The 15,144-nt window shown below is 38.5% G+C and overlaps 1 protein-coding gene across 1 annotated transcript in view; it reads left to right on the top strand.

Annotated features, from left to right (window-relative positions):
- Nucleotides 1–15,144, top strand: part of lamc3 (laminin, gamma 3) — a 222,388-nt gene that overhangs the window by 85,817 nt on the left and 121,427 nt on the right. Inside the window, exon 5 of the mRNA XM_014006615.1 lies at nucleotides 14,532–14,720. Coding sequence (XP_013862069.1) covers nucleotides 14,532–14,720 — 189 coding nt within the window. The remainder of the gene's footprint in view (nucleotides 1–14,531; nucleotides 14,721–15,144) is intronic.

The raw sequence follows: 15,144 nt of genomic DNA, 5'->3' as shown, positions 1-15,144 counted from the left end.
TATATATGTATGTATGTATATATATTTCCAACCTGAGCTCATTCCAAGTTATTTACAACAGGTAAGATGTTGATTCTTATTTATTCTGCAGAGCTCCACTTCAAAAACTGAGCTTCCCTTTTAAGTTTTGTTGGCAAAGTATTTTTTTTTTCTGTTTGTCTAACAACAGTGAAAAGGGACATGCCTGTTTAATTTTAAGCTCTGTATGATTGTGTGTGCATTTGAGCTTAACTGAGGCATTATGCACTGCAGGGCAGTCAAAGTGTTGAACACACAATGCTATATTGCACTGAACAACATCATCAAAAAATAAGTGATAACAAGAAAAGTACTGCTGTGTTTGCAGAGACAACAGACATCTTTGATGCTTAGCCTGTCCACAAAATGCCACAAAACCTGGATTACAAAATAAAAGTTTTAAGAGATTTTAATAGTTTGATTAATGTATCACATTAATGTGAGTGAATACACACTGAACCAGTTTGAACTAATATAACTTTATTGAAAGGTTCGGTTACACAAATATTGATCTTACAGTTTAATGTTGACATAATTAAAACTGAACTTTTCTGAGCACTAACAAATCACTTCAAATACTATATTTATTTCAAAATTTGAAGTCAAAATTGTGTCTGTTTGCAACATGCCTCATGAATCACTGGATAGATTTTATTAAAACTTTCAAATTTTGGAGCAACATCAGCTTACTTTAAAAAACACAAATGGCTACTATCATTTACAATGCATGCTCTGAACATGAGACCCTGTAATATTACATGACATTGCACAAAGTATATTTTAAAGTTTGACCTAAACAGCTTTAATATCCATCACTTTTCAACATGAGATGAATTTAGTTTAAACTCTAGCAGGAAAAGTTGTGGGCATTCCTTCATGGAATACTAGATCTTTGCCTTTTTAAAACCTGTAATAAATAAACTACACCTGAAACATGAACACATACAATGTTTAGAGTTGAAAAATAGATTTTTGTCAACACTGTTCCAGTTTAAAGTTGGCTCATGTTTCTCCTGTATGTTTCCACACTGACAATCTTCAACACATGTACTGTTTGAGGAGGTGGCTTATCACTAAGAAAGCCTATTGTTTTGTTCTGATCTCGGAGCTGATTGTACCGTCTTTCAGGCATGAAGCCTCCTCAGAGTCAGTGATGCGCAGGATGTGCAGTCCCCAGGCTAGGACTGAGAAAAAACAGCACGGTGAGGAGGTGGCTGTGGGTGGGCAGACCTGTAAATGTGGTCAAGATGGCCATACAGAAGTTGTGGAAAGCAGTGTTAGGGCTTTGTGTCCAATATGTTAGAAAGGGAAAAAAAAGTGTTAGCTGATTTGTCTCGTTTCAGTTTACTGCTTGTAGCAATCTTCATCCCACAGACAGCCAGATTAGGAGTAAAGCCAACACTAGAGTGTCACCATGTTCCCTCAGAGAAACTTGGCAGTGGGTTTGCATAACTCTGGAACTCTGAAGGAGTTCCTCTGAAAGATATGCATTTGGTGTTTCGGGGAATGGTAGTGGGGGAACTTACAAACACATCACATCTCTCACATGTAGGTGGGACACTGGGTTGGGATGTTGACTGTTAAGGCTTTAGCATAAAATTTGAATAATTCTTACCATCCACACATTTGGTGAGTCAACATGCTTTATGGATTAAAAAAGAGATATCTTATCAACAATATGCCACAATTTGTTTGTCTTACTTTTAATTTTTGATCATTAAAGATCTGGGTCTGTATTTATAAAACTTCTTAGAAATACTCTTAAGAATGCTGTTAAGAATGGACTTACCAGTAAGTGTAAAACAATTCTTGACTCAAAACTGGGCTTAAAAGTCAGTTATCAAGAGTTTCAGTCTTTCGTTAAGCGAAGTGTAGGAGTAAATTTTAAGTGTCAGTCTTAGAACTGATTTACTACACTTTGCTGTGCAGCAAAGCTGATCCTGGATGACGTTGTCAGTAAACCCCAGGCAAGAACCAACCACTGAGTTGGATTTCATGTTCAAGAATATTCTGAGAAATTTCAAGCTAAAATTGTGAAAATCCTAAAATAAGTTTACGTTCAACACAATGTTCAGAAATGTCACGTATTATATGCAAATTACACCAATTTTGCCCATTTTGCATGAATGCAGAAATATAGAGAAAAACTCACAGATATTTTTAACTCAGCTTTAAAGTTTTTTACATCTCAGAGCTTGATGGAATGTTGAGTTTGCACCTTCTACTCTCCACCAAACTGCCCGCAGATAACGCCCCCTTGTCCCCTTCCAATATGCCACCCCCCACTCCATCAACTGTATCATGTGAGAGTAGTACAGATTATTTTAATGAAATTTACAGATTTCATGAAGGTTGAGTTGAAGAGAGAAAACATAATAAAAGGAAAGCTTAATTCCACCTTAATCAGTGCAGAAAAGGGAAAAAAAATATCTCAAGACTTTTAGCAGCACCATGTAGCCAACATTCACTCACAATCTGACTGTGGAAGAAAATGTTATAATATAAGCTTAATAAATAGATGCCTTAAAGTCCAACATCATGTGCACTGGTATTGCGCAAACTATTTTTTCACCTATTTCTTCTGCATTTGACTAAACCTATTTTCCACACCTTATTTTACTTACTCTGTACATTAGCATAACTTAGAATTACACTCAGGAGGGAGATACCTTACCCACTTCATTCAGTTTCAGAGATGGACAGCACTGTGATCTCTGCCTTCTCGGTCCATCTCAGACCTCTGGGCCTTGTTTCAGAAAGCAGGCTTAACAAACCCTGGCTAGAAATTAGGTACTGTGAATCAACCTGCCCCGCTCTACTCAGGATTTCTTGCCACCCGCAGCTTTTTCCAGGTTGCGACACTTAGGGGTCTTTTGGCTGGGGGTCTGAGGTTAATATGAGGGATCAGGATTAATGTTTAATTTTAGGTAGTGGGGTCAGGGATAGGCTGTATATGGCTAATATAGGTTAAATTTACGGTCTGGGGTGGTTAGTTCTCGTGCATTCTCTACATTTTCAAAAATGGTTAAAATGAGGGACCAGGGTTAATGGTTAATTTTAGGTACTGGGGTCAGGGATGGGCTGGGGCTAATAGAAGTTAAATTTTGGGTCTGGGATGGTTCTGCACATTCCGTACTCGTAAAAAAATGACAATGTGCTTGTCCTCCTCTGCCTCATCTTGTAAATAACTGATACGCGTGTCAGGGGTACCTGATACGTAAAAACTGGACGCAAAAAGCAACCTGACCAAGTGTCAATATGTTGATGAGTCGGGAGTGAGAATGCGTTGGCTAAAAAATGAGACAACTCAAGATTTGCTCAAGTAATCCTGCTCCAGAGCAGGGTTGGTTGACAGAGTAAGTTGCAGGGGTAAGTTGACTCAGGATAACTGCTATCTGGCTTTCTGAAACCAAAAACCCAGGATATGCACATAGTTACCCCAGAACTTAGTCAGGATTTTCTCTTATCCTCCTTTCTGAAACGGGGCCCTGGTGGCAACTCACCCAGTCGAGAAACCTCTGGAGCTGTCTTTAATATCTGGGAGAGAGTGATTATTAGTCTTAAGAAATTTGATGGTAAATGGCTTGAACTTATGTAGTGTTTTATCAAGTCCACATGGACCTCAAGGTGCTTTACGCTTCAAGCATTCACACAGTGACGGTGGTAAGCCACAGCCACAGCTGCCCTGGGGCACACTGACAGAGGCGGGGCTGCCATGCACCAGCACCACCGGACCCTCTGACCACCATCAGTTGGCAAGGTGGGTGAAGTGTCTTGCTCAAGGACACAACGACTGAAACGGCTGAGATGGGGGATCGAACCGGTGACCTTCTGAATGAAGGGCGACTCCCCTAACCACTCCGCCCCAGCCACCCCACTCAACTGGCATTTACATTTAAATCTGAAAGTTGTAGAAAATTTAAGAAATTCTCAGCACTTAAGTCTAAAATTCCACTCTAAGAAGTTTGATGAATTCAGGCCCAGGTCTACATTCCCCATTTAAGTCTTTAATGTTTTCTTTTATTTTTTTCTGTGATTTCTGTTTTACCGTCTTGTGTTCATCTTTGCCTGTGTTTATTCGGAACATTATTTATCAGCCCTCAGTTTGCTGTCAGTTGCTCTGTGTTTTTCCAATCAGCCTGCCACGCTCACCTGTTTTTACTCACTAATCAACCCAGGTATATCTACTTTTCCAATCACATCTGCCCTTTATGTTCAGTCTCTGTTGTACCACTCATCAGTTCAGGATTTTGCGTGGTCACTTGATCCTCCCAGTGGTGCCATTCTGAGTCTCATAGCTGGTTTTGTAAGTTTAAAAAAAATTTAGTTTTATTAGGATCCTAGTTTTCCAGTCACCATGTATATATATGTATAAACGCACACACACACACACACAAATAACAAAACTATGATTCTAAAAAGGTAATATGAAACAAAAGGGTAAAAGGCAAAAAGAAAATATGATTGTGTGGAACTATTCAATCTCCTTGCACTGCCACCATATGTTTGAGAAGTACCCAATATGCCTTTCAGACCAGGTTTGCCACATTCATTTTCATAGAGGGCCACATGAACATAATGGTGGACCATAGAGGGTTGGTTGTGATTTACTTCACTATTTCATGTTTAACTTTGACTAAACCCAAAATGTCACATTCTTCCTCCCATTGCTATAGCTGATCACTGATAACAAACAATAACTGAGCTCTATGTTGTATTGTGTGCATAGAAACCGTGTTTTAATATGTATATTATGCGTACAACTGATTAAATGTGAAATCAATATTACAGAAATAATATTAAAAGTAAAAACTCAGAGAGTTTTACCTTTTAATGAGTTGTGGAGAGTAGCTGCCATCTTGAATCCTGAGCTCTCCCACTTTCCAACAGGAAATTCCCAGTAGAGGGGCGTTGCAGTTTAAATGTATGACTTGTAAGTGGGAAATTCTGGTACAACTGAGCTGCATCAAAATTGTCTATCACAAGATTTTACATGGCAAAATTCACTGGTTGCTATTGTCATGGACTAATTATTTATCTGTTTTCCCCTTGACACTGTTCATCTTATATCTTTCTGATAGCTTGTTACGCTCTCGTTGTCTGGACAACGGGAATCCATGATGGACTGGGTGCGAGCCTTGTGATTGGCTGAACAGTACATTTGGCGATCTATGATTGGTTGTAAACTGACACATGGGTTTGGCCTACGGTATATTATTGGCTGTATTCTGCTGACACCCCAGCGGCAAGCAGGCAGAACCTTCCTGATTTCAGTTCTGTGCGGTTGTTGCTCACAATTAAAATCATATTTGATTATCACATACGCAGACTTTTCTCATATTATTCCAACGTGTTTCTGCATTTGCCACCACACTGGCTACTTTTGAACACTGGTCACCTCGATCTAGTGGTGGGATACCATAATTTTGCAGCAAAAAAATCAACATGCATTTCGGGAGACGTAATTTATTGTCAGTTCTTTATAACAGCACATGCTTATTTTAGTATATTAATTAATTTTTCACAAAGCATCCTGTGGTGGGCCGCATTTGGATTTAGACAAATTCTAATTGGTGTGTTTTACTTATGGAGCCCAGTTTTCTTCAGTGTGTAGCTTATATGGTCCTTTAGACAGATAATGAGTTGCCCAGATATAAAAAGTGTTTGATTTTTTACCTTATAGTTGCTTCTCAGATTATTGTCTGGTGAGTGAGTATTGGAGGATGACCATCTTCTGGCAGGTGGTGGCATAATCTTTCCATTTTCTCATGTTTCTTATGAACACGATCTATACTTCCTAACTTTGAACATGGCCTACACAGACAGTTTCTTCTTCATGCTGTTGCTGGCTTGCTGGTAAACAACACTAATTGTGGTGGTCACTAATTAGGTGTCTTCTGAAGAAAATGGTTGGAGCTTCAAAGCAAGAGGGGTGAGTTCATTTGCTCACACTGCAGTGTTATATATTTCTAGAATTATTTATAACATTTTCTGCTCATTTACCTTTATTATAAATCTGGAATATTTTGTTTAGGTCCATTAGTTATAATCAAATTGAACTTCCATATAAACTCCAGGTTGTAAAGCAGCAGAATACCAATGGGGTGTGGGGGAGTAATACTTTAGCTGGACTAGAGACAATATTTTACAGTTAGCTCACAGCATCCAAAGCTTTTATCCTGATGACATTACTGATGCTTCATTAATTTTTGTACTAAAATTGTTCTGTAGAACTGCTGCTGCTTTAGATTTTACAACCACAATAAAACCATTTTTTTATTGTTGCTTTGATGCTTTTAACCACCCTTCTGGAGGTTGTTAGTAGTGATTTAGATAGACAAAAGTTAAAATGCAGTTTAAGTCGATAGTATGTACTATCCGTGAGAGATTTGTGGTCAAACAGCGGATGTCGGAGTAGAGACTTCAGGTCCAGGTCAACTGTTCAGCTTTGGATTGTGTATGCTGGGCTCTTCATGCTCTCTGATCAATAAGAAATGTAAAATAATTAAGTACAGTTTTGGTAGGCAGTTAGTATGAAGAAGTAATCACTTTACAAAAGCCAAATAATTAACACTAATGTGGAAGTAAAAACAAATGCAGTAAGTCTCAACACTCTCTCTCCCTCTGCACTCTATAGTGTGATCTCCTCCAGCAGAATAGGAACAACTGTTCAAAGAGTTGGCACCGTCACATCTAAGCTTCCCTTCGTGGGCCACAGATAATAGTCGGCCAAATTACACACCATCCATGCGATCAATTACAAAAGATAATTGACTTATTCAGGTGTGTTCACCCACCCTTAAGGAGCTTTTCCTCTTTGTAGAGAAGGATCTTTGTGCTTCGCCTCCTGTGCGTCATTAATGCCTTTGTGAGTCAGCGGTTCCTGAAATGTTCACATGAACAGAGGTGGCTGTTCACCTTACAAGCAATTGGGGTTGTGGCAAAGTAAGGAGGCATGTCAGCTGTAGGAAATTACTTTTTTGTCAAAGGGCTCAGAGACAAGTGGAGGATACTGTGGACAAATTAACATTTACCGCCTGTGCTAATCCAACAATGAATAAAACACAACGACCCCAGATGGCTTTTCTGATAATAAATTGAAATGAAATTTCCTTAATGTTTTTTTTAACACAAGCACAGTAACTAAAATGGAAATATTACTTTGAAGCTTTATATGAAAAAATAATGTTTTTTTTTCTTTTTTGTAATTTGCTGCTGACAGACATTAGAAAAGGGCTTGCAGGGCTGATTGCACACTCATTTGCCATGTTTTCTTTAAAGTGGGCATAAAAGCCAAACTACGTCTTTCAACCTAAATCAGTAACTGTGAATATTGCTGATTAAAAATAAAGGAGATGCCAATATTTAAAATAAAATAATATAAATAAAGCTAGTGTCTCTTAAAGGCAGAGGTTTTTAAAATATTTAAAAAAAAAACAAATTAAAAGAAATAAAACTATCTCAACAGAAAATGACTTTGGTAAAACTAAATGAGCAAAGTTCTTAAGTAAATGTCATAAAATTGCTCATAAAAATCAGGAAACTAAAGGTACTTCTACACACTTTCTAAGAAATAAACTGTTTAATTTACTTAAAGGGGCAATATTATGTATTTCTCAGGCATATATTTAAATTATATACCATAATGTCACCTTCGGTTGTTATTCAAATGTTTTTATGTTTAAATAGAAAATAAACTTGACTTATCATAACTGTTTCTAAACACCTTGAAATTGGCCTCTGTCTCTTTAAGAACCTCTTTCCGCTTCTGTCCTGCCCATTTCGGGGGTTCAGGTGTGTGTGTGTGTGTGCTCTGTGATGAGGAAGCTCAGTTTGGAGACACAGCCCAGAGGAGGAGCTGATCTCAAAAGGCGGTTCTGGGCCCAATTGGTCATTTTTGCTCCCCGGCCTGGCTGCCTCAAGACACTACAGGATTTCTCAAGCATGCATGGATGAGTCAAAGCAACACTCTGGGCATGTGTTTGATGAGAGAATAACATTATAACATGATAGAAAACTCAATAAAGTGGATTTTATACGATTGTCCCATTAACCAAACTGATTCCACTAAACCAACTAATTTAGCTGACATCATTGAGTAATTTCAACACTTCATTTTTTAAAGCGCACAAACAACTTTCATGATGAGTTCGGACATATTTAATTTTGTAATGAGGAACTAGATGTTAAATTTTAAAGTAAAGAAGTGAAAATATACATTTTAGGTTTCAAATGTAACAAAATAAAAGTAAAAATAAAGATAAAAAAATTGGTCAAATGACAAATCCTCAAAAACAATATTTTAAGTGCTTTAAAGTAAATGTAGTTAGTTACTATAAACCTCTGCTTATCATTATCTGCCTTACTTAAATTTTAAACAAAAATCTTAAATAATCTGTTAGTACTTGGATTGTGTTGGAGATGACTATCACCTACAAACATATCAGAATTAGGCTCAATATCTGTACAATTAACTTAGTTTTTTTATGTTTTCTATGGTTATTAGCTGTGGTAGACATCTTGAAATATGTTAACCCCAAACTTTTCATAGTGATGCTTGATCATAGAAACTTAAAAGCCACAACACCAGGTATTAGATGAACTTTAGTTTGGAGTTACTCCAGCCAAAATACAATATAGTTAGTTGCAAGTGCTGGTCAGTTCAAACTTCTGCCAGATCGTTCCTCAAAGTTTTACTCATTAGTAATTAGACAAGATGAAAAATGCTTGCCATTTTGCTCGTTCCATGCACTTGCAACATGCACATATCATTATCAGCCTCCTGCACAGGTTACAACAGACATGCTTAAAACTCGAGCAACAGGAGAGTGCACCTCTGCGACTCTTACAACAAAACTGAGAACCCCCAGCAAATGTCACAAGATATCTCTTGATAGGATCTCCACCAACAATGCCATCTGATCACAGCCCAATGAGATACACCTTAAATGTCTCTCCTCTACAGAAACTTCTCCAACCCCCACAGTCACTCAGTTAAGGACCGGTGTATAAAATCTGCATGCCAGGTAATGAATGGATGGATGAATATGGGGATGTGTAAATCTATTTTTTTATTTCCACTTTAAAAGTACTATACCAATAAATTGTCACCATTGGGACAGCTGCCAAAATAGACCTATGACATGGGTACTAAGTATGCAGCAAACAGGTCCTTATGTACTTTGATTTGGCTGAAGTACAAATTGACCTGGAGGCATCTGTTGCCCCGGTTGTTCCATAAACTGCAGCTCCTTCTGCTGATGTTGATTAGTGCTTTTCTGTAAACAATTATGCCAACAAATAATAAAAAAATAGATGTGCTTTAGTCAAAAATCAGGAAAAACAAGCAGCAGAATAAAACAGAAGTGGCTCAATTTTTGAGAAGGACTCGCACGGTAATATTGTCTGCAAGCACCACCATTAACACAATGTACCGAGGCTTTTGCTACACTGAAAAAACACCACTCCCATCAGAATGGAAAATTTTCCATCTGTGAAAGATCATCGCTCAGACCACCTATTTGCGGGAAGGTAAAGTGGCACAAAATCATCAGCAAAATGGTCCCTAAAGCAAAACACGGGTACCCAGATGCCTGACTGTGTGTTCCAACTGTTTGGGTCTGTGCAGTTTTCTTTGTCATACCCCACATGCACGCACACGTGCTGAGAATAACGCTGAGCAATGACTCATCCAACTAGATCCCTTTTTTCACAACCACAGAGATAAGTGCCTATTTTTTTTTTTTTACCACAGAACTCTCGCCTGTGGACTTATCTCTGCACAGAAGGGTTTGTGCACTGCAGCCTACTAGATCAAGATTCAGATGTCTATTTTTTTAAACATCAGCCTGGTGTGAATGAAGCTCCTGCTACTCACAGCCTAATGATAAACCATCTTAGAAAATCCACCTAGACCCTTTCCTTTGTACAAAATTAGAATTAAAGGCCTAGCATTCCTTGAATGAATCCAATTCACCCACTGCCTTTCACCCCAGCTTTAAGTGGTTCTTAATGGTGAAAAGGGACAAAGGCTATGTTCACACTGCAGACTAATATGAGCCATTTTTCCCCTTATCCGATCTTTTTCTGATAATCTGAACATGAACAATCTGATTTATTTCAAATTCAATCAGTTGTATTTGTCAGTCCAGTTGTTATTTTCTAAGTTTCGTTAGAGTCAGTCCAGTACTTTGGTAGCTATTTTGTGAAATATACAAATACACAAACACACACTGAGATATCACAGATGGGCAAAAATATAAGGAATGGATTCTTGCCCAGTTAAAAATAGGACACTGTAATATCTAATTATACTGCTCTCCTGACTATGAAAAGTTCCTCCCCGTACACCAGCAGACATGCTAAATTACTGCAGATTTCCTGAAATGTCACAGCCTGCATGGATCTGTACCACCAGCAGACGTGCGACAGAGGCTCGGGCTGTTGTTGACAGTGCTGCCGCCTGGCTGTCAGCTCCCCTGACCAGCTCCGGCAGCAGCACCACTGGCTGGAATGATAAAGATCGAGTGGATGGGAGGTGACAAGTCGAGATGGCTGAATTTGTGCACTAGCGGCCCACCAGTGCCAATCAGAACTGACTCAGGCAGCGACTTTTTTGTGTGTTTGGAGGAGGACAGTTGTGTCAGATTGTGTTGCACTGCTGTATGACCAACGGGGCTGCAGATGTGTGACAGGAAGGGAATCGGTGTTTGTCAGAAGGTGCATTCTGAGCTTAAGACTCTACTTTTTTGTGTAAATAAATGTTCAGATTCTATTTTTATTCCATCTGTTAGATATGCAAGACAGAGAAAAGTTAAATATTAAAACCAGTGAACACATTTGAATAAAACTCTCAAAAACTAATCATTGGATGTACATCTGATTAACTTTTGGAGTCAATCAGATTCAAGATGGCCACTATGGCTAATTGTAAACACAAAATAGCAAACAAGGATAACAATGGCTAACTGAATGAGTTTTACATATATTAAGATTTCTTTTTTTGTAAGTGTGTGTGGGGGGGTTGTTTCTGGTGACAATTGGGGGCAGTTTTAAGACAAAATGCCTACATTTGGGGACAAGTGGTGCATTTGGGGACAAAGGTCGAGTCCCCATTTGATTTAAATGCCATTAGTGGGTTAGGGGGTCGGTTTATGACCAATGTGTGAATTGAGTTTAGGTTAGTTTTAGGGTCAGGTAAGTTACCTGTGAGGTTAACCTTAGAGTTTGTGGTCAGGGTTAGGCTGTAGAAATGTAATGGAAGTCAATGGAATGTCCCCAAATGGATAGTTGTGCAAATCTGTGTGTGTGTGTGTGTGTGTGCGTGCGTGCGTGCGTGCATGTGTGCGTGTGTGGTAGGACCTGAAAGTCATCATCGACACATCCTAAATGTTTTTGCATAAAACTTTGGAACTAACTTTTGGAGTCAACCTTGTCAATTAGGAAAATAGAACCACTAGACTTTTTTTATGAAATTCAGAAAATAATAATCGAACACACTACTACTACTTTTTGTTTTACTTTTTTGTCCAAGTCTCTTGTTCTGATCATTTTACTATTAAACTTCAGTCATATCTTTAAATAGTTTATTTCAAAGTCAAATGTGAACAATGCCAGATGAAAGTCATCAGCTCTTTGCCTTTATAAAAACCTTTTGCCAAGTTTAAAATATTGTTTCTCTGCATTAATTTGTTGTTAATATTGCAATTTTTCCCACCGAGGCAGGTCATTGGTATTGTAACATTTTTGTTAGAAAACGGTAAACATGACACACAAACAAACACACACAAACACACACACACACACACACACNCACACACACACACACACACACACACACACACACACACACACACACACACACACACACACATGCAAATATATATTTATGTTCTTGTTAGGACTGTGTAATGACTTCCATTCATTTCTGAAACCTAACCACCCGCAGTACTTAACCAAACCAAACCTAAAGTCAATTCATGCATCGATCCTACACCTAACTCATCAACAATCAATGGCTTTCCACTGTTTTAGGGGCAGCTGTGGTTCAGTGGTAGGGCATCCGCTACTAACAAGAGCAAAAAAACAAATAATAGTAATTAAGTAAATTAATGGCTACCTTGTCTTACTCATCACCACTTTCCGCAGTCCGAGCATGATGTGAAGATTCTTTTTTCTTTCTCTTTTTTTTTTGACAAGCTGAGCTGTCAGTCTGTTCCTGTGCTCCTCACTGATAACTGATGCTGTGCTAAAGAGTCTTGCACTCTTGACACTCGTGCCGGAGCACAGAGGAACTTAGCTTCTGTTGCTGCCAGGGTGGGGAGTCAAGCTTGGTTGGTTCTCCAGTAATAAACTCTCCTGCTCTGTGCCACAACAGAAAGCCTGTGCCTGACCAGTTAAGTTTTGCACTCAGCTGCAACGTCTTTTTGGGACTTTAAAGGACAACCTATTATGGTTCTTTGAATAAGTTAAGACACATCTGTGGGCTACACAAAACATGTTCATTAGATTTAATACACAATATCATTTGCAGATATTGAGATTTCACCTGGTCAGTTCTGCCTGTTCTGAGCTTCTTTCAGAATGATATGTTTATGCAAATAAGCTGCTGTTGGCAACACCCTCCTAACCTTTTGTTTATGGTAGCTCCACCCTCCAAACAGTGTTTATGTTAACACTCAGATATGTGAAAATGGCTACTAGTACAAGCAGATGCACAATGGTACAACCGCAGTGCGGCCACCCTAGGCGAGGGCTTGTTAGGGACAGACGCAGGGGTTTCAAACACAGGTCTTCGAGGGCCGCTATCCTGCATGTTTTCCTTGTTTCTTTGCTTCAACACACCTGATTCAGTGCTTCAATTAACTCCTTAAATTTTGTAGAAGCCTGTTAATCATCTATTCATGCAAATCAGGTGTGTTTGAGCTGGAAAACAAGAAAACATGCAGGGCAGTGGCCCTCGAGGACCGACACCTGTGGACCAGAGTGTCTGAACAAAGTCCAGACACCTTGGTGCCAGGGAGGCTAAAAAGCCCCTATAAAAAAGCCCCTTTAGCCTATAAATGCCCCGAAGCATTTATAGGCTAAAATCGGACCAGTTTCCATCATCATTATTGATTGGGATACCCCTATTAAATATAGGGTAGAATAAAAAAGGTGTCTTTGCTTTTTACCTTACATTGTTCAAACTATTTCCAAATCCATTTACTTTAGTTTCTAATTATTAGAAAAAATATTACTGATTTGTCTTTAAACTGAATCGTAAGTTTGGTATTAGGAGAAGTACATGATCCACACTGAATTGTTAAGTCTGTACTTTTTTTCCATCATTTTTGTGATGTAAGACAACACTGTATATTGGTGGTGATGTATATGTTTAATAGTCAAACACTGGCAATGCAAAAAAAATCATGTAAAAATGTATCTGTCTACTTTTTTGCACAATTAAATAATTCCTGCTTCAGTTTTGTCATGGGTATGACTTGATATTTGAGCTGACAGAGTGGTCTGTTGTTTTTTTATTTTTATGTCAGCTGGCAGTTTTACCTATTAATGATCTCAGACTAGTTGAAATGTCATGTGGTTTGTGTACCATGAGCTGGCAGAATATATTTTATTTATCTCTTACTGCAGACATTACTTAAAATAAACATAACGCTTCGAGGAATTTCAGTTTCTTGAAGGACAAGTTTTCGCTGTACGGTGTTCTGGATGGACCCAAAGTTTTTTCTCTTATAACTAACTCTATGGTTGGAAGCAAAAGCAAATGAAAAGAGGAGAGGTACATTTCACGTTTCGCAACATAAAATTTTTGTGATTGCCTCTTACTTGTTCTCAAGCAATAATCTTATTACTGCACATTTTAAAGGGCTATAAAAGGTTCTTTATATAAATATAATTTACAGAACTTACAAGAAAATATAACAGATGCAAGTCTCTGTAGGACTGAAAGTGTTTACTTGTGCAATTTAGTTAATTTAAAAGGTACAATTACAACAATCTGACTTTTTTTTTCATGAAGCTCGTTGGGTTTTAAAACAAACTGATTAATTAAGGTGAATACTGCTGGGACTCCTCATTAAAAAGGAAAGAGTTATCATATGGTTATTTTGAGCTCAACAGAGAGCTTGAATCATAATAAAATGGCCAATTTCACCTAAGTCCCCCCTCAGGGTAACTGGCAAACTAAAGAGGGATTTGGTATGAGGGCTTTGATGGTGCGTTATCGGCTGGGTAATTTGTTCGTGTGTAAACATGAATTACTGTTATCTAAGTGCCCCCTGACAGCCGATTGGCTCCTCATTAGGCCTGTGTGAAATGAGATTAGAAACGAGGCTCTAAATTATGATCCAATCCCAGAACACATAATCTCTCGCACTTACTGTAGGCCCCTCGATGTGTCTGTAGACTTTGTCTATTTCTGCCTTTTTTGTTCTTTAATTAAACCCCGTTTTATGTACTACTTTAAAAATCATACCTGTCTTTTAACCTCTACTTGTGTGTTTCTTTCTTAGGGTGCAACTGCAGTGGGAAATCGGACGAGTGTGTGTTTGACGTAGAGCAGTACAGGAGCACCGGCAGTGGGGGGCGCTGTGTAAACTGCAGAGACAACACCGACGGGCCTCATTGTGAGCGCTGCAAAGACAACTACTACAGAGAATTCCCAGAAGAGCTCTGCCTACCATGCAACTGCTCCATCGATGGTTAGCAGCAAATCTAAAATTGTCTTTTTTACAAGTTTGTAAAGCAGTGTCCTTATACATTGTTTTGTTATCGCCCACTGCTAAAAGCGTAATGCTTTTGCCCGTGTCTGTTGACTTGACTGTAGCTTTGACAAAATTTCTCATAATTGTGTCAGTGTTGCCAGATGTGAGATAATTATCATATTTGTACGATAAATTTGCCCTCTGAACGATGCACGATCAATAATTCCAAAAATCCCATAATGTACGATAATTTGACCGCTTCAATGTGTGACGTAATTGATCCGACACACAGCTCACTGACATGAGAGGCAATGGGTTGCGGAACACACCGGTGCCAATTTAGCAACTTTCTCGCTATATTCACCGATTTTCAGACTCCTCTAGAGATATATAATGCTTTTTTTTTTTACTACGGATAAAC

Source organism: Austrofundulus limnaeus, unplaced genomic scaffold (genome assembly GCF_001266775.1).
Source record: "Austrofundulus limnaeus strain Quisiro unplaced genomic scaffold, Austrofundulus_limnaeus-1.0 Scaffold36, whole genome shotgun sequence".
In the NCBI taxonomy this organism is placed as follows: domain Eukaryota; kingdom Metazoa; phylum Chordata; class Actinopteri; order Cyprinodontiformes; family Rivulidae; genus Austrofundulus; species Austrofundulus limnaeus.
Note: the sequence above shows the minus strand (reverse complement) of the source record. Positions and strands in the feature narration are given on the sequence as shown.